At 44.3% G+C, this 19,696-nt stretch overlaps 1 protein-coding gene across 1 annotated transcript in view; it reads left to right on the top strand.

Moving 5' to 3' along the window:
- Positions 1–19,696, top strand: part of LOC142243821 (neural-cadherin-like) — a 135,538-nt gene that overhangs the window by 68,707 nt on the left and 47,135 nt on the right. Inside the window, exons 13-19 of the mRNA XM_075316025.1 lie at positions 57–224; positions 1,985–2,234; positions 5,847–5,974; positions 8,718–8,904; positions 11,301–11,444; positions 16,330–16,613; positions 17,106–18,723. Coding sequence (XP_075172140.1) covers positions 57–224; positions 1,985–2,234; positions 5,847–5,974; positions 8,718–8,904; positions 11,301–11,444; positions 16,330–16,613; positions 17,106–18,723 — 2,779 coding nt within the window. The remainder of the gene's footprint in view (positions 1–56; positions 225–1,984; positions 2,235–5,846; positions 5,975–8,717; positions 8,905–11,300; positions 11,445–16,329; positions 16,614–17,105; positions 18,724–19,696) is intronic.

Consider the following 19,696-nt stretch of genomic DNA (forward strand, 5'->3'; position numbering starts at 1 on the left):
ATATGTAAGATTTTTTTCCATGTTAAGAAGGTTTTCCATCTTCTAATTTTGCCTAGATTTCTTGTATCACTCGACACATTATTGCCAAAGATGGAGGTAACCGAAGCTCAAGTGTGGAGCTTTCAGTGACCATCACTAATGTTCTCAACCAGCCTCCTCGGTGGGAACAGGCAAGATACTGGGTGTCCACCCCTGAAAATATTACTTGTGATTCAAAAATTGCGGTATGTAGTAAAACATCTGAAATTCACATCAGTACTAGTACACAGGCTCTATATATACTAGTGGCCATCATTCACCTACACACACCACAATCCCTTTTTGTTAACAGCGTCCCTTGATAAAATTAGTCTGATCACTGGGTGTACTGCTTAAACCCCGAATCTGCAGGATAAATATTCCACTCCGCTATAGAGCCACCACTAGACTAATAAAGTTTATAAAGTCTATATACCGTGCTACCGGAAAATAAGACAGGGTCTTATATGTTTTTTGCTCCGAAAGATGGGCTAAAGGGTGCTTTACACGCTGCGACATCGCTATCGATATATCGTCGGGGTCACGTCGTTAGTGACGCACATCCGGCGTCGTTAGCGACATCGCAGTGTGTGACACCAAGGAGCGACGATCAACGAGCGCAAAAACGTGGAAAATCGTTGCTCGTTGACACGTCGTTCCTTTTCCAAATATCGTTGCTGCTGCAGGTACAATGTTGTTCGTCGTTCCTGCGGCAGCACACATTGCTGTGTGTGACACCGCAGGAACGACGAACATTTCCTTACCTGAATCCACCGGCAATGAGGAAGGAAGGAGGTGGGCGGCATGTTCCGGCCGCCCATCTCCACCCGTCCTCTGCTATTGGGTGGCCGCTTAGTGATGCCACTGTGACGCCGCACGAACTGCCCCCTTAGAAAGGAAGCGGATCGCCGGCCAGAGCGACGTCGCAGGGTAGGTAAGTCCGTGTGACGGGTGTTAGCAATGTTGTGTGCCACGGGTAGCGATTTGCCCGTGACGCACAACCAACGGGGGCGGGTACGCTCGCTAGAGATATCGGTACTGATATTACAGTGTGTAAAGTACCCTTAAGGCTTACTTTCAGGAGATGTCTTATTTTTTTATGAGCTGCAATCCACATTTATTCTTGAACGAAAAAAACAACAATAATTCAAATATAGTCATATCGCATTCTGGAACATCAACATAAGTCTCCAAACCCTGTGTGTAACACGTGTGTATCTATCTATTTATTATCTATCTATTTATCTATCTATGCACACACAAATGCCTGTCTCCTCTTCATCTTTATACTCCTACAATTAGAGAATTTTGGTCACATGACATGATGTCACAAAGGTCCTTAAGCAGTCTTATCATCAGGATATAAAGGCTGGAGGTACTGTGAAATTGGCCAGCTCACTCTCCTTCTCCCAAATGCCAGTCCTGCATACCAGCCTCTGTCCTGTTCAGTTATTTTAGACTTCTGCAATTAAGAGTCCTTTGGTCACATGACTGTGAAGTCATTAAAGGTCCTTAAACAATCTTAACCTTGGAATACAAATGTTGGGCTCCCTAAAAGAGTGGGGGCACAGTTAGATTCTGACCCTGACTGTAAGTAGGGATTATTTTTGGAGTAGGTCTTATATTTCAGGCATACTTCAAAAATCCTGTAAAATCATGCTAGGGCTTATTTTCGGGGTAGGTCTTATTTTCAGGGAAAAATGGGTAGCTTGTGGACAGGTTCAATACTCCAGAATGGGGGAGGTTCTCCAATCTGAACTTTACAGATGTAAAAACTGACTAATTTGGGACTAGAAAATGGGTTTTTACAAAATTAAACAATCTCTTTGCATACACATTATATATACACATTCCAAAATTATAAAATCACCATTGTTGACTTTTTTTAATGTTATTGAATTCAGATGAGCTAACTACCGTAGATTTTGAATAGATAGTGTACAAGTAATCTCTGTTTTTATTGTAGACCGTGAAAGCTACATCTCTGCTTGATGATCCTCAAGTCACATACAACATGGAGGAAGGCCTTGTACCAGAGACCAATAATCCCATCTTCTTCTACCTGAAGACTAACAAAGCGGTTGGTTCAGCCTCCATATTTGTGTCTGAACCATTGGATTATGAAAGGACCAAGTTCTATACCTTGAGGATCCGAGCTCAGAACGTGGCCACTGTTCCTCTAGCTTCTTTCACAACTTTTTATGTCAACGTGACTGGTGAGCAGCCTAGGGTGTAATGATGAGTGTACTTCAGTTTGCTTAGAGCTTAAAAACATATACACTGCTCGAAAAAATGAAGGGAGCACTTGGACATCACAGTATAACCCCAAATAACTTACACATTGGGGATATGAATCAGGGATAGCCAGCCTAAGGCAGGCTTTGCACACTACGACATCGCAGGTGCGATGTCGATGGGGTCAAATCGAAAGTGATGCATATCCGGCGTCGCAAATCGATATTGTAGTGTGCAAATCCTTTTTGATACGATTAACGCGCAAAAGCGCCGTTATCGTATCATCGGTGTAGGGTCCGATATTTCCATAATGCCGGTGCAGCGACAGGTACGATGTAGTTCCTCGTTCCTGCGGCAGCACACATCGCTGTGTGTGAAGCCGCAAGAGCGAGGAACATCTCCTACCTGCGACCCGGCTGCAATGCGGAAGGAAGGAGGTGGGCGGGATGTTTACATCCTGCTCATCTCCGCCCCTCCGCTGCTATTGGCCGCCTGCCGTGTGACGTCGCTGTGACGCCGCATGACCCGCCCCCTTAGGAAGGAGGCAGGTCGCCGGCCAGAGCGACATCGCACGGCAGGTGATTGCATGTGACGTCGGCGTAGCGATAATGTTCGCTACGCCAGCAATCACAAGATATAGCTGCTGTGACGGGGGCGGGGACTATCGCGCTCGACATTGCAGCATTGGCTTGCGATGTCGCAGCGTGCAAAGTACCCCTTAGTTATTGTGAACCATTTTCCCCTTCTTTGGTGCAAATGACAGTGACAGCAGGAACACTGGTGAGAAAATAGCAAGACCACCCCCAAAATGGGAATGGTTTTGCAGTTGGTGGCCACAGATAACACTAGGCAACAACATTTCAAAACTTGTCTGGTTCAGAAATCAAATTAACCATTTCTTAATGATTTTGATGTGCTGAATTCAAATATGACTAGGAAAACTGTTATTTGGCTCTAGTTTCCATGAAATCGAAGAGTTTGCATCTTACTGTTACATAAATTAATAAATAATTATAACATGTAGTTATTACTTCTCCAAATATAAAACTGCACATGTATTGTCAAACAAATTTTATTTGTATTTAAATCTAGTATATAAATAATTCACATGTCTAAGCACTTTGAACAATTATAATTTTAACTATTAATATATGTTATTGCACAATACAAAATATGTCCTTAGTCACTGGATACTCGGCTCCTTTTTACTTGTCTCTTGTATTCAAGCATTGGATTATATCTCTGGTGATTGTCCAACAGTAGTCTGCAGCATCGAAGGGTTCCAATTACCCTGATATGTTTTCCATAGTCACAATTTCTTGGTGAAATCGCTCACCGTGCTCGTCACTCACTGCTCCCCAGTTTGGTGCAAAGAAGTCTAGATGCAAATGCAAGAGATGAATCTTTAATGACAAGTTACAGCCAAGATTATGATACGCCTGAAGTTTTACCACCAGCTCTTTATAGTTGCCTGACTTGGTGTTTCCAAGGAAATTTGTTACCACTAACTGGAATGCTAACCATGCAACCTTTTCCTTGCCACGCAGTAAACGGTGAAACTTCTCATCTTCGGAAGCACACGACTCTGAGGACCAATGAAGACTCCTTCCTTTACCTTTCTCAACCTTGGAAATTTACAAATGAGATACTTGAATGCGTCTGCATTTTTGTCCATTGCCTTTACGAAGTTTTTCATGAGACCCAACTTGATATGCAATGGAGGTAACAAAATTTTCTGTGGTTCAACAAGTGCTGGATGAAGAACATTTTTAGTCCCCGGCTGCAGTGCTTTTCTGAGGGGCTGGTCTCTTTTCTTGTAGTGTTCTTGTCTTGTTCGACTGTGACATTCACATAGGAAACAACAGTACTTTGTGTAACCAACCTGGAGACCAAGCATCAGGGCAACCACCTTTAAGTCATCACAGAGGAACTGATCCTGATCCTTGTCCTGATCCCCTATTTTGCAACCAAAATACAGGTTGTAGGCTTTCTTAATTTCTAGAAGTCAAGTTTCAAATTTGTGACTCAAAAGTCACCTCACCAAAGATATAGCAGACGTTTTCTGCTTTATTAATGCAAGTCCGAGGCATCACTGAATAGCTGAACGATGATATCAGTCGACCGCTGAAAATGCTGTGTGACTGATAGAGGGAGAACATGCCCCTTTTATAGAGTTGTGTGATGCATGTTTAATTAGGACTGCAACATCTTTCTTTCTTTGGCATCTACCATTGGTCATTAGAGATGATGAAATACTTATGACTCAATTCACTAGGCATTTGGAGATGATGCAATATTGATGAAGCAATCCATTAGTCAGTTGGATGGTGCAAAACTGATGATGCAAAGCTGATGATGTATTCCTTGCCTAGCGTTGTATCAAAAGCTGTGAGAAATATTGACGCACCCCTGTATCATAAAAACTAGAGCCAATTTCAAAATTTAAGCATCATTTTCATTTTCAGCACCCCAAAATTAGTTCAGTCCAACTGTTTACATGTCTGAACCAATTTTGCTGTTGACTAGTGTAATTACTTTTTCCTCTAGTTTAGCATTTAGTTAGTGTCCTTGTCACTACTGGTGACACGAGAAAGCACCTGCAGACCATTCAGGTTGCACAGGTAGTCCAGCACCTCCAGGAAGGCACATCCATACATATAATTTCAAGCATGCTTAGACTAGCCACATCATGGCAAACATCAAGCATCGTTGGACTAGCCACAGCAGGTTTGAGCTAGCAATGAGACATGGACTTAGTTTTGGATACAATAATGAGTCCTAACTAAAAACGGTACAACATAGACAGCTTCGGGTGGAAATCATTAGCTGATGGGGTCTTTTATACATTTTTTAGGGTATTTCAGCAATAAGATAAAACTCTCACGATGATATGACCAGTGTGAGAAAAGCAGGCTTTATACGCTACAACAAATCTGACGAGGTGTCGGCGGGGTCACGTCGTAAATGACGCACATCCGGTATCGGTATCGCGATTGAACGTAAAACTGTTCATCGCATACACGTCGTTCATTTCCTTAAAATTGAATATCGGATTGTTCAATGTTCCCGAGGCAGCACACATCGCAGTGTGTGAACACATCTTACCTGCATCCCACGGCTCCCACCGGCAATGCGGAAGGAAGGAGGTGGGTGGGATGTTTACGTCCCGCTCATCTCCGCCCCTCCGCTTCTATTGGCTGGCTGCCGCGTGACGTCGCTGTGACGCCGAACATCCCTCCCACTCTAGGAAATGGATGTTCGCCGCCCACATCGAGGTCGTATGGAAGGGTAAGTACGTGTGACGGCAAATAATCGTTTGTGCGACACGGTCAACAAATTGAATGTGCCGCACATACGATGGGGGCGGGTACGATCGCATACGATATCGTATGTGATATCGTAAAGTGTAAAGCAGGCTTAATGGCACCATTCACAATGCAATTTATTGTAAATTAAACCAGTGCTGACAATAGACCCGATACAAGAGCATGGATATCAGTAAGGAGATCGTTTTCACCATGTTGCCTTAGCTTCTGCTTACTTACCTGCTACCAACTTGCTAGAGAGACTTCTTCCCTTTGTGTCCTTTACAGATGTCAATGACAATGTCCCGTTCTTCACCTCATCTACTTATGAAGTGACTTTGCCAGAGGATACAGACATTGGTTCATCGATAGTAGAAGTTAAAGCAACTGATCAAGACTCAGGACTTCACGGAAAGGTCCTCTCTTGTACTATCACTAACTGAAACTTACAGAGAACAAAAAGGTCAAATAACAGTTGGGAATTGTGCACAGAGATCAATTACATATGTTGTTCCAAGCATAGAGGTTCTCCCTTATCTATACTGTCTTATAGAAAAGCATGTTCTACTACACCAGGGGTCTCCAATCTGTGGCTCGAGAGCCCATGATGTGTGGCTTTCGGCTATCTGCCAGCTACAGTAGGTGGATTTGCACCAGATCTTGCAAACATTTTCTGATGGTGACATTTGTGAGTAGCCCCAGATAGAAGAGCAGATCTAAATGGGGTATGAACCCCCGGATATTGCTTTACTGCCTTGGTGTGGTGATTTCTGTGGAAAGGCTTTGGCTGTCATTATACTGGTAATGGGGACATTGTGTGTCACTACTGTGAGTGGCGGAAGCTAAATGTGGCTTTCGACCTTCTCTCAGAGCTGAATGGAGCTCTCGACCCTCTCTCAGAGCTGAATGAGGCTCTCGACCCTCTCTCAGAGCTGAATGTGGCTCGCAACCCTTTCTCAGAGCTGAAGGTGGCTCGCAACCCTCTCTCGGAGCTGGATGTGGCTCGCGATTCACTCTCAAAGCTGGATGTGGCTCGCAACCCTCTCTCAGAACTGGATGTGGCTCACAACCCTCTCTCAGAGCTGGATGTGGCTCGCGACCCTCTCTCAGAGCTGGATGTGGCTCTCGACCCTCTCTCAGAGCTGAATGTGGCTCGCAACCCTTTCTCAGAGCTGAAGGTGGCTCGCAACCCTCTCTCGGAGCTGGATGTGGCTCGCGATTCACTCTCAAAGCTGGATGTGGCTCGCAACCCTCTCTCAGAACTGGATGTGGCTCACAACCCTCTCTCAGAGCTGGATGTGGCTCGTGACCCTCTCTCAGAGCTGGATGTGGCTTGCAACCCTCTCTCAGAGCTGGATGTGGCTCGCGACCCTCTCTCAGAACTGGATGTGGTTTGCGACCCTCTCTCAGAGCTGAATGTGGCTTGTGACCCTCTCTCGAACTAGATGTGGCTCTCAAGGTCAGAAAGGTTAGGGACCACTGTACTACACTATTCCATCCTTTTTGTTTTCAGTATACCATATAACTGCTTTGCAGGGTTAAAAAGCATATTGTTTGGGCTTTTGTTGGGTGCAAAGAGCGGATGTACTTTGCATTTCCCAGTGTGCGCAGTAGGCCATTATCAAAATCCTAATGCAAACAGACCCCAAAACTTAACTCCACCATACTTACTTGCTTATATTCTGCTCTGTCCAATTGTTTATCATGAGGAAGACATCAGAAGGCATCTAAAAGTTCATGGTGTATTTCCATCAATTAGTTGAAAGGATATTGACATGTTGGCTATTTATAAGGATTCTGTCACCAGGTTTTAATGCTCCATCCAAGAGCAGCATAATATAGGGACAGAAACCCTGATTCCAGTGATGTGTCACTTACTGGACTGCTTTCTGTCATTTTGATAAAATTAATGTTTTATCCACTACAGATCTCCCTTTTTGTCTGATAGCCGAGCTCTGTAAAGCCCCCCACACCAGTGATTGGCAGCTTTGTGCTCATGCACAGTGGACATAGAAACCTGTCAGTCAGTTGTGGTGGCAGCGGAGTTATACAAAGCTCATAAATATAGTTGACTACCTGGAAGCAGGTTTACTAGTCCTCTAATGATAATCTCCTACTGCTAAAACAGTGATTTTATGAAAAGTACACTAAGCAGTTCAGAAAGTGACACATCGCTGGAATCAGGATCTCTGTTTATATATTATGCTGCACTTAGATTTGGTGTCAATATCTTGGTGACAGATTCCTTTTAAAGGAATGTGCCCCTATAAGCTGCGACCACCACCAGTGAGCCCCTATATACCGCATTCTAGATACTGTATATAAGAGCCCATTCCACTCTGTACAAGGTAAATAACAGCTTTTATTATATTCACTTGCGGATCAGTCTGGTTGGATGGGCGTTGCTGGTCTCGATCTGGCGTCTCCTATCTTCTTGTAATCGCCGTCCTCCTTCCCTGCTGTGGATGACATGTCTTACATCATCTACACAGTGTCCGCCATTGTGTTCCTCTCCCTAACCTTCTGAAAAGAGATCAAACAATTGTAGTATATATGTGCAGGCGGTCCTTGACCTTTCACTGCGCCTGCGCATGACAATACTTTGCTCCACCTGCAGCACGGTAGAGCTAATTGCGTATGCGCTGGAGCGCAATGGAGGACACCGTGTGGATGACGTTGGAGGCGTCATGCACATGGAGCTAAGAAAGAGGACGGCGATCGCAAGAAGAGAGGAGGCGCCAGACTGAGATCAGTGACGCCCATCGTATTTGGCCGCCCGGCAGGTGAGTATAATGAAAGATATTTTTTTACATTATACAGAGCAGCCTTGGATCTTATATACAGTATTCTAGAATGCTATATATAAAAGCTTACTGGTAGTGGTCGCAGCTCATAAGGGACAAATCTGGTGACAGGTTCCCTTTAAGAAGTATGCAGAGGATATAGCATGTATTATGTATGTATGTATTATAGATGTTGGGCCTACAAATATCTTGAGACGGAGGCCCCACATGGAGTTTCAAAAATTGGCAAACAAGTATAGTCATTCATGAAATAGGTGGAACTCACATCCATCAGACATTTATGGCATATCACGTGGATAAGCCATAAATGTCTGAATTGGAAATACCCCTTTAATTTTTCTTTTGTTATGTACAGGTACAATACGTGATACTGAAAGATGTCAATGAAGACTACAAACATTTCACAATAAACCCTGAGACAGGAGTGATATACACAGCAACTTTGTATGACCGGGAGAAACAAGCTTCCTATGTGATTGAGGTTCAGTCTCAGGATGGCACGGGGTCAGCTCGGCCTGGAGCACAAGGACAGCCCAACACAGGTTAGGACAGACGATCTTTCTAACAATTGTAATTTCCAATGAGTAAGGAATATGCAAACGAGTAAGGTCCTGCCGCGCTAAAAGTTGTACAGCAGACAACTGCATACACATATATACACAGTCAGCGTCGGACTGGAGCACCCTGGGCCCACTAGAGAAAATCATTCTTGGGGCCCACTATCTGGTTACATAGAATTAAATATAAGACCACCAATTGTGTGGTAAAACCTGCTAATATCAGGGTATAATACAAGGTAATATACTTCTTAAAGCCCCTCTCCAGGGTATTTTTTCTTCTACCGCTGGATTGGGGGTTCTCATCCATGGTCCCTGACCTAACTTTTATACTTGGACTGCTGGCCCTGTTTTCAGCTCATGAAGCGCTTACCTTTCCCGCTGCGGCTTTACATTGCCTGCAGCAGTGTGATGATGTCGCAGCTTGATGACTTCATCAGACTGCTGCACACTGGGCTGTAGAATGACATGCCCTGCTCTGCTCCATTGACCCTGGGCCAACCACATGGCTAATTTGCATGGGAAGTGCATCACATGCAAATTAGCCTTGTGGTAGCGTTGCTGTGGAGTTGGGCCCGACACGGGGTTTAATAAAGCAAAGTAAGTACTTCGGCCGGGCCCAGACCCCTCTTCACCAGGCTCCATCAGTAAGGGCAGTAATGCCTGATGGTGGCCCTGCCAGCAGATGACTGTGCCTGGGCCCACCGGAGGAACCTCCGGTTCTTTATTAGGCCAGTCCAACCCTGGGCACAGTGTACAATGACAAGCTGCACTAGCCCAGAAAGTAACATTTAGTATATTATTGCGGAACAAAGAAACATTATCTAATTGAGTGGTATATGTACAAGGTACTGGAATGACAGGAACTTGTTTTAAGTATCTATAAATAGAGAGTATGCAAAAAACAATGTCTATACAACAAAAGGGAGGTTCTGGCAACATCCACTTATTAATAGTGATGTCCTGTATCTGGAAAGACAGGGTATTCTTGTTGTTGTGTACTGTCCAATGTGTGGGGATCCCCAACGTCCTATGCAGTGTACATGTATAATAAAAAAAGGACAGAAAAAAGTACAAAAAGCTAGGTGTAAATAAGCCCCAAGGGTACATTCACTTAGGACAAAAAAAAAATCTATCATAGATTTTATCATAAATTCCATGACAAATCCTCAAAGAACGATTTTGTAGCAGATTGTGTTGTGGATTAAGGCCCTGTTACATGCAACGACGTATCTAACGATATATCGCCGGGGTCACGGATTCCATGACGCACATCCGGCATCGTTAGCGACGTCGTTTCGTGTGACACCAACGAACAGCCGTTAACTATCAAAAATACTCAACTTATCGTTGATCGTTGACACGTCATTAATTTTCATAAAATCGTTGATTGTTGAGGTCGCAGGTTGTTCGTCATTCGCGAGGCAGCACACATCGCTACGTGTGACACCTCCGGAACGACGAACTACAGCTTACCTGCGGCCGCTGGCAATGAGGAAGGAAGGAGGTGGGCGGGATGTCACGGCCGCTCATCTCCGCCCCTCTGCTTCTATTGGACAGCTGCCGTGTGACATCGCTGTGATGCCGCTCAAACCGCCCCCTTAGAAAGGAGGCGGTTCGCTGGCAACAGCGACGTCGCTAGGCAGGTAAGTCCGTGTGACGGCTCCTAACGATTTTGTGCACCATGGGCAGCGATTTGCCCGTGACGCACAAACGACAGGGGCGAGTGCTTTCACCAGCGATATCACTAGCGATATCGCTGCGTGTAACACCCCCTTTAGCCACAGAAGTTTTCACTTCGGAAACTTTGGCTGTTTCACAAGGGTTTCATAGGCACCATGTGTACATGTCCTTAGAGCTTATTCAGAGATCATTTTTTCTTGTAGAAATTACATTCGTGTTTTTCTCACCTATGATTGTCTATGGCCCTATGGGGATATTTTCATGTCCAATTTCTTTGTTGGACCGAGTGGTCTGCACAAAAGGACAGAGACATGTTCGAGTTTCATCTGAGTCTGAGATCAAACTCGCCAATGCAAGGCTATAGGTCCATGAAAAAATCAAATCCCATCCATATATCACTTCACGAACTGTTGGATGCTTGAAGCTGGAGAAACCTCCATCATTTATTTTTTCATCTGAGAAAAACTAATCAAATTCTGATGGTAAAAACTGACAAGGACCAAACTCTGCTCAAGAGCACTGATGAAATTCGGACCGTTTTTTTGTGTACGAAAAAAATCAGTGGCGTGTGAAGAAGCCCTTGCAGAAAAATTGCAGCAAAAAACTCACATAACAAGGAACATCACATCCTAGATAAGATGATCGCATTGGGGTAAAGCCTAAATGTGAAAATGACTTGTGATCTGTCTTCTCCTTAGATACGGCCTATGTGAGAATATTTGTAAGTGATGTCAATGACAATGCTCCAATGTTCCCACAGCAGAGATATGAGACCAGTGTGCAAGAAGATAAGGATATGGGTTATGTTGTCATGACTGTAAGTGCTGTTGATGAAGATGAAGGTAAAATCTTTATTATTTTAATTTGCCTTATTTGTTTTTAATGGGGTATTTTTGTCACAAAATTAATGATTCTCATAGACAAAACATGTCTAAATAAAAATAGTGTCATGCAGTGTGCTGCTCTATATGCACCAGATATCATGGCGACTTTGAACTCTGTTCACACTGCAGAGTCTGACTTGCCATCTGGTACCTCTGTGTTGATTAGTGAGAGCCGGACGTCGACCAGTTTTGTACTCGCTGGTGGTCAGTCTGGCAGGAGTTAATTCCTGTTAGCCTGTGAGTTGCTGCTGGAGTCACAGGTTACTGAAGACCTATCACACCCGCCTCCGCTCTTTAAAAGATGGTGGATCCTGTTCCTCCATGACAAATATAGCAAAAGCAATACCGGTCTTGGTGCATGGTGATTCAGCTTCTGAAGAACTGCTGTATATTATCATGGTGTGGAGATACTCTTCTCATTGTGTATTTCCTTCCTTTTCTTTATTCCCCCCCCTGCACATATTGTCTTTACCTCCAGGAGTGACTGCAGTGCGTTAGCTTTAGTTCCTCCCTGTCTGTCTATTTGTGTGGGGATTTATCACTCCAGTCCCAGCCCCCTCCTGTGGTGGGGATATAAGACCAGGGCTTGTCAGAAGTTAGGGTTAAGCTGGGGGTCCAGATCTCGCCACCATCATGTGTACCTCTGTGATAAGAGACAGTTAGAGGCTCCCCTAGCCTGAGGGCCAGTTTAGGATCTCCGAATCCTAGTCACTTCAGTACTATCGTGACAATTATCAATACTTTGACCAACCCTAATCACCCTTAACCATGCTTTCAATAATACATCCTCTAGACAAAGCCTTTTAGGTTCATTTAAACGGGTTGTGCACTATTAATGCAAACCCCTTCTTATTCAATGTTTCCCCCCAGGGAAACTAATAAAGCCTATACTCGCCTACCATACTTGCACCCTTCCAGCGGTGTCTGAGATTACAGTGGTGTGAGGTTGTGATGTCACGCAAGCCCTACGCCCAATCAGTGCTGACTTCCTACTCCCTGCCTTCTGGCTAAATGAGTTAATCAACAGGAAGTGACCACTGCGGCTGCCCTCACTTCCTGTTGATTGTTCATTTGGTCCGAAGGCAGGAAGTAGGAAGTCGGTGCTGATTAGATGTGGGGCTCACGTGCCATCACAACCCCACGTGAACTCGGCACCATAAGCCCGGACACCGTTGCAGTGGCACCGACACAGGAGGCAAATATAGTCTTTACTATTTTACCTGGGGAAAACATGTGGAATTAGAAGGGGTTGTCCTAATAGTGCACAACCCTTTTTAAGTTCATATCTATTAATGGATGTCTGCCTTTGCAATACAATACATAAGTGCCAATACAGAAGTGTCAGTAATGTCATCCACATAGTAATTGCTATATCATCGAGAAAGTAACATTGCTGGATGCATACAGAATGAACTGCTATTGTAACATCTATAGACAACCAAACAGCCAATTAGAACAATTGCAAAAATCCCTAAAGTTATTATGCAATGATTAAAGAGATTGTCCAACTCTTTTTTTTTTTTCTTTAAGCAATCAACATCGTGTAAAATTAAAATAAAGCTTCTGTGTACTCACCTACGGTGAATATGTCCTCTTCTAGTCTTCACTCACCAAAAACTGTCTGTCTAGAGAAGGAAAAGGTTTGATAAGGGGAAATCTGCAGCACTCAGGGTATGTGTATATGATGTCTTACAGGGGATTCTGTCAGGAATCAACCTGAAAAAGCGCTCAATAAACTTTAAAAAAATAAAGATATGCACTGCAATGTCAAAACAACTTGCTGTGGTTATGTTCTGTCTTTTCCAACTCTGGAGGCAGATTCTCATGCAGATCATTGTCCAGCCATAGCCAGGAACAGGTAATTTACATGTAAGAAAAACATGGATTTCTCTCTAATAAGACATAGAATCACAGACATCAAGGTGTCATTTTATTCAACTTGAATGACCTACATGCCCATATAGATGGCTCAGGAGGGGTGATCCTACTAACAGATTTCCTTTAAGACCCTCTTCACACGTCAGTGAAAAACACACGTTTTCACTGACTTGATAAAAGTGAGTATGTCCCATAATTTTGGCACACATGTGATCTCCATGTGCTAATAGTGATAATACACAGAGATCAAGCACTTATACCTGTCCACGCCGCTGCTGTCCGTGGTGCTGAAGTCTGCCGCGATGCTGTGTCCGGCTGTTGCTGTCTCCAAACTGCTGCTACTTCCGAGTCGGCTGTGCAGTGAATATGCATGGGCATAATTAGCCGGCCTGGAAGCAGAGACAGCAGTGGCTGAAGATAGCATCACTGGAGACGGGTGAGTTTAAAAAGCTTTTTATTTTAAATGTACATGTTTTTTCTGGTACGTTTTTCATCGTGGGACATCAGTGATGCCGAAGAAGAACGGACTTGTCACTGTTGGGAACACACGGACACACATGTGCGCCACACAAAAACACAGTCAGTGAGAAATCACTAATGTGTGCGCAGTCCCATTGATTTTAATGGCTCTACCTATGTCCGTGAGTCTGGTATGTATAAAAACTTCAACATCCGTACCAGAATCACTGACGTGTGAGAGGGGCCTAAAGCGGGCTTTACACGAGACAAACTATCTTGCGATGCATCGTCGGGGTCACGGATTTCATGACGCACATCCGGCATCGTACACGATGTCGTCTCGTGTAACACCTCTGAGCAACGCAGTATCGCTCACAAATCGTGAGTCGTGTACGTGTTACTCAGTTCCATAATATCGTTTATTTTCAATGGCGCTGATTGTTCATCGTACCCGGGGTAGCACACATCGCAGTGTGTGACACCCCGGGAACAATGAACACATCTTACCTGCATCACACGGCTCCCGCTGGCAATGCAGAAGGAAGGAGGTGGGCGGGATGTTTACGCCTCGCTCATCTCCGCCCCTCCGCTTCTATTGGCCGGCGGCTGGGTGACGTCGCTGTGACGCTGAACGTCCCTCTCCCTTCAGGAAGAGGATGTTCCCCGCCCACAGCGACGTCGCCCGGGAGGTAAGTATGTGTGACGGGGGGGGTTACCGACTTTGTGCGCCACGGGCAACGATTTGCCCACGACGCACAAATGACGGGGGCGGGTACGATCGATCGTGAAATCGCACGATCGGTCGACCCGTGTAAAGCAGGCTTTAGGCTGTGGTCAAACAATCATATGAAAAATAGTCTGATTTTCATCCGTATTGTCATGCAGGTGTCTGTATTTGACATCCACGTGACGTTCTTGTGGCATCTGTGTTTATACATGAACATTTTAAAATGTACATGATCAAAAACAGTTTCCTAGGGGAATAAATGCAATAAATCTGTAAAAATCAAACGTAATATGGATTTTTTTTTTTCATGCACTCATAGTGTCATCTGAGACATGGAAGAGAACAGTGCATACTCTGTCCATGTGAAAAAAACGGTCATCTGATCCGGCCTATTGAATTACATTGATCTTATTGCAGTCCAATTTTTACGTGGACATCTGCATAATATTCTTGTCTGAACAAGCCCTAAATGTTACAGCAGCAGTTAACAAATTTTAGTCTCTTCAATTCCCCTTCAAATCTCAGTCCATCTCATGGCCACAGCATAACAGTATAAGCTCTTGCGTTCTTTCACTTCTCGGTTACTTTCTCACTCTCTCCCTGACAGACGCTTCTGTTTGCAGCCCTTCTGGCACATGTTTTTACCATATTTATTAACACACTCATACAACAGGCCTCACAATCTTGGTGGCAACTTTTCACCATCTAGATTCTTCACAATCTCGGTGACAATCTCCTCACCGTCCACCATGACACAGGCCTCTTGACTGATACAGCCCAGCTATGCTTTTCCTGGGATTAAGTAGTCTCTACTTCAGGTGGCATCCCTTCTAAGATCCACATTTACACTTATTGGGTGATCTCTTCCTCCTCCACCCAAGACATTCAATGAGGAAATCTGTGACTATTGTAACTATTACCCTCTCCACATGCCGTCTGCAACTGACCGTGAAAGCCAACCTCTGGCACCATATCCCAGCCACACTCAGGTCTCCAAACAGGCAAACGCATTACCCCCCAGGTGGAGACCAGCACGACCAAGATTGGAGGGGAGGAAATTATCTCTTGTAGACCACTTACAGCATATTAAAAGGACGAAGTTGGGGTGGAGCATCACCATTCCCACTCTTTTGGGACAGTGTGATAGTCCCATCCATCCTCCCTAGGAGAAAAATTATTTACGAGTGGGTTTTCAGGGGTGGGGAAGGTTTATCGGGTCATAGTGAGCTTAGGCAGTTTTTGGTGGGTCGTAGAAGTTGTTTAAATTTGTCTGGTGGATCCAACTGGGTATGGATCCCCTCATTAGCAAATAATGGTTGGTTACCTAATGATTTTTGGGGGGATCCCGGTGTAGATTGTCGGGCCCCCAAGTGTGTTTGTTTAATGGAGAAAAATAACACTTTGAGTTTTGGTGCTCCCTAGCCTGTGTGGGTAACAGCAGGGAGTAAGTTGGTTTACGGTTTGGTAATATGAATCACCAGGTTTTGTAGCTTCAAGGACTTTATCTAGTTTTTTGTATTTTTCTGTTATGTGCTTGTTCGATAAAATGGCTGCCATGGCCAAAATTATCCCCAAAAAATAGTGTCGGAGTCATTATTGTTAGATAAGGAGGGATCCGTGGGGTGGGATGTCTCTGAGGGGAATTCCTGAATCTACAATGCTAGGGTCATGGACAACACACTTTAGGTGATAAGTATTCTTTAATATTATGAGAACCTTTGTTATGCCATGTGGATTATGAGGAGATCTTTGGTTAAAATGTTGTATTATTCTATTCAGGTGCCAATGGCAAACTAAGATACCAAATCACCTGCGGGAATGACAAAGGAATATTTGATGTGGAGCAAGAGACTGGAAGAATATATATAACCCAAAGACTGGACTATGAGCAGGAGACACAATTTGAGCTTAGTCTGGTGGCATCAGATGGAAAGTGGGAGAATCATACCTGTGTCGTTATCAATGTGATCAACCTAAATGATGAGCCGCCTGTCTTCACACAGAGTGAATATCAGAACAGCATTCTGGAGGAACAGACAGATCTCCCCATACTTGTACTGCAGGTAAGCATTTGGCTCCGATTCATCAAAGTTTTTGTCATATTTCTGGTATAAAACACCTTAAAAAGTCTCAAAATGCTTGCGCATCTTGAGGTTCCGCAAAGGTTTTGTGACTTTTGGCATCTTCATGCCACTCCTGGTCAGATTTGCCAAATTAGGCAGGATGGTTGAGTGGTGATGACCTCCTAATTTAGTGGCGTAACATACACCAGAAATATACTCCAGTTCCTCTTTGGAGTAACATTCCTGGCCTAGAATATGGAGGTGGACACCAGTGCCGCCAGTGATAAGATGCACCTAAATCATTAAGTAATGATTGCCGGGCATCTGACTCCTAAACTCCCCTTCATTAAGATTAGCATGAACAATGCCAGTCTTCGTTAATCGTTCCCAAAGTATTAGAAGTTTTAGGGAGGAAATGGAACCATTGATCTCGTTGTACTCAATTGTATCTGCAAAACTGTGTTTATATTGTCTCTTATCAATTTTATGCAGGTTTCAGCTATCGATCCTGATGAAGACGCAGATTCAAGTTATCTCCGATACAGTTTACATGGGCAAGGTGCCAACATTGAATTTGTCATTGACCAACTCAATGGAAAAATCTTTGTACATAAGACTCTAGACCGAGAACAACGTTCTACTTGGTGTCTCCTTGTTCTTGCCACAGATGAGAATGGTGAAGGACTGACAGGTTTTGCTGACGTTATTATTGATATTAAAGATGTAAATGACAACCCACCAAGGTTCCTTTGCATGTATGATGGCTGCTTCATGGGATACATCCCAGAAAACTCCCCAGCAGATACTACAGTTATGGAGATTTCGGCACTAGACTTAGATGATCCAAAGTCTGGAAAGAATGCCATTTTGACGTACAGAATAGTCCAAAATGTCAAGAATGAAATAAACCTAAACTTATTTGCAATTCATCCATCCACAGGCGCCATATATACTGTGCTGGGTTCTTTGGATCGGGAGAAGGAGGATAGATATTTAATTGTGATAGAAGCAAAGGATGGAGGAGGTCTAACCGGGACTGGCACTGCCACCATCCTAGTATCAGATGTGAATGACCATGCTCCAGTGTTCACACAGAAAATTTACACGGCCTTGGTTCCTGAAAGCTCTGGTATAAACAGTGAAGTGACTGTTCTACAAGCCTGGGACAACGATGAAGGAGAAAATGCAATGATGGTGTTCAGTATTATTGGAGGAGATGATGACCGCAAATTCTTTATAGAGACAGATAAAATCCATAAACGGGGTATCATTCGTCTTAGGAAGAGAATGGACTATGAAAAACCCCATGAGAGATCCTTTAATCTGACCATAAAAGTAGAGGATATGGACTTCTTTAATGTTGCCTCCTGTATTATTCATGTCGAAGACTCAAATGACCATGCCCCTTTGTTCTACCCACAGTTTTATGACATTGCCCCATTGCCCGAAGATGTTCCGGTTGGCACAACAGTGGCTCAGATATCAGCCTTGGATCTAGATTCAGGATTGAATGGCATGTTTTCCTACCGTATTCTGAATTCTTCAGATCCTGGCTGCCAGTTTTCTCTAGTTGGTGATGGATACATTGTAGTCTCTAAACCATTAGATAGGGAAACATCTCCCCATCACCGGCTGGTGGTATTGGCTACCGACATGGGAGAACCAGCGCTTACAGGAAGTACAACCATATTCTTAAGCCTTCAAGATCTCAATGACAATGCTCCTGGATTTGAAGCCCAATATAGTCCCATGATTTGGGAAAATACAGAGTATCCGCATGTCGTGCAAATAAATAAAACATCAACACTTTTATATGCTGCAGACAATGACACAATGGAAAATGGTTCTCCTTTTGCCTTCTACTTATTGACTGATCCTCAAGACACCAATGACTTCAGTTTAAAAGACTTCCACAATGGGAGCGCCATGATCACTGCTCTGCACAGTTTTGACAGAGAATTGCAAAAAGTTTATTACTTAACAATCTTAATCACTGATAGTGGACGTCCTCCCATGACTTCAACCAATACCTTAACAATCCTAATAGGGGACAGAAATGACCATCCTCATTCTGCTGGAAACATGGATTGCATTGTCTACACATATAAGGGTAAGACCACATAAGACCACAAATTGAAAGTTCAGCTGTCTTATTTCAAGAAAATAATAATTTGCTTATTCTGCCTTTTTGCAAATTTGTTGGAACAGGAAGTGCAGTCACACCGATTCTTACTTTTGACTTCGCCTTTGATTTAGTTCATGTTACATGGAGGACACTGGAGCCTCTTCCAATGTTGCCTCCATAACTCCAGTAGACTCACTGGATAGGGCCACATGGATGTACAGCCACCCTTCCCAATTCTGGCAGCAAGAGGGTGTGGGGTTCGGCTTCCCAACATTTCTTTTTTGCTCGGTGAGCTCCACTTATTACCCATTAGTTCTTAAAAAAAAACCCACAAAAAGCTGCATCTCCAAATATAGCAAGTGTGAACAGGTGCTATCTGCTAAAACTACACAAAATACAAACCAAGGGATATAGCAGCACTCTGTAGGCGCTAATGTAGCACCCCACGGGGAAGGTGGTCAACCTACTCGTTGTCGAGCAGTCGCAGGTTGGGTCAGGCGATGTCACGGGTGGCCTTGCCCGCTTCCGTTGCCCCAAGGCGTACAACAAATGAAGGGAAAGCAGGGTGGTTGGGAAAGTTTGTCGTGACGCCACCTGTGGTATGCGGCCAGGAAGTAGCTGCAGCAGAATTCCTCACTGGGGCAGGTGTTATGGTAGCCGGGATGGTGTCGCTCCCCACAGGCCGAGCAGGTCCTGGGTGGATGACGAGGGCAGTAGTCCACGGGAGCACCGACGCGTGGGGTGACGGCAACGGCAAAGACAGGGACAACACAGGGGGCTGCAGTTCAAAGTTTTTTTACTCACAGTTCTTAAGAGGCCCCGGTCTCTGCTGCGAAGGGCCTCAGCCGGTCACAGGTAAATCAGAAGCAATCACAGGTGTCTGTGGAGTGTGAGACCTCCCTTCCTTGCACTTGGTTGTGGATCCCCGTGGCTTGGGGACCCCAGTGTCTTTGTTAAG

This window comes from Anomaloglossus baeobatrachus, chromosome 6, assembly GCF_048569485.1.
Source record: "Anomaloglossus baeobatrachus isolate aAnoBae1 chromosome 6, aAnoBae1.hap1, whole genome shotgun sequence".
NCBI classification, from domain to species: Eukaryota; Metazoa; Chordata; class Amphibia; order Anura; family Aromobatidae; genus Anomaloglossus; species Anomaloglossus baeobatrachus.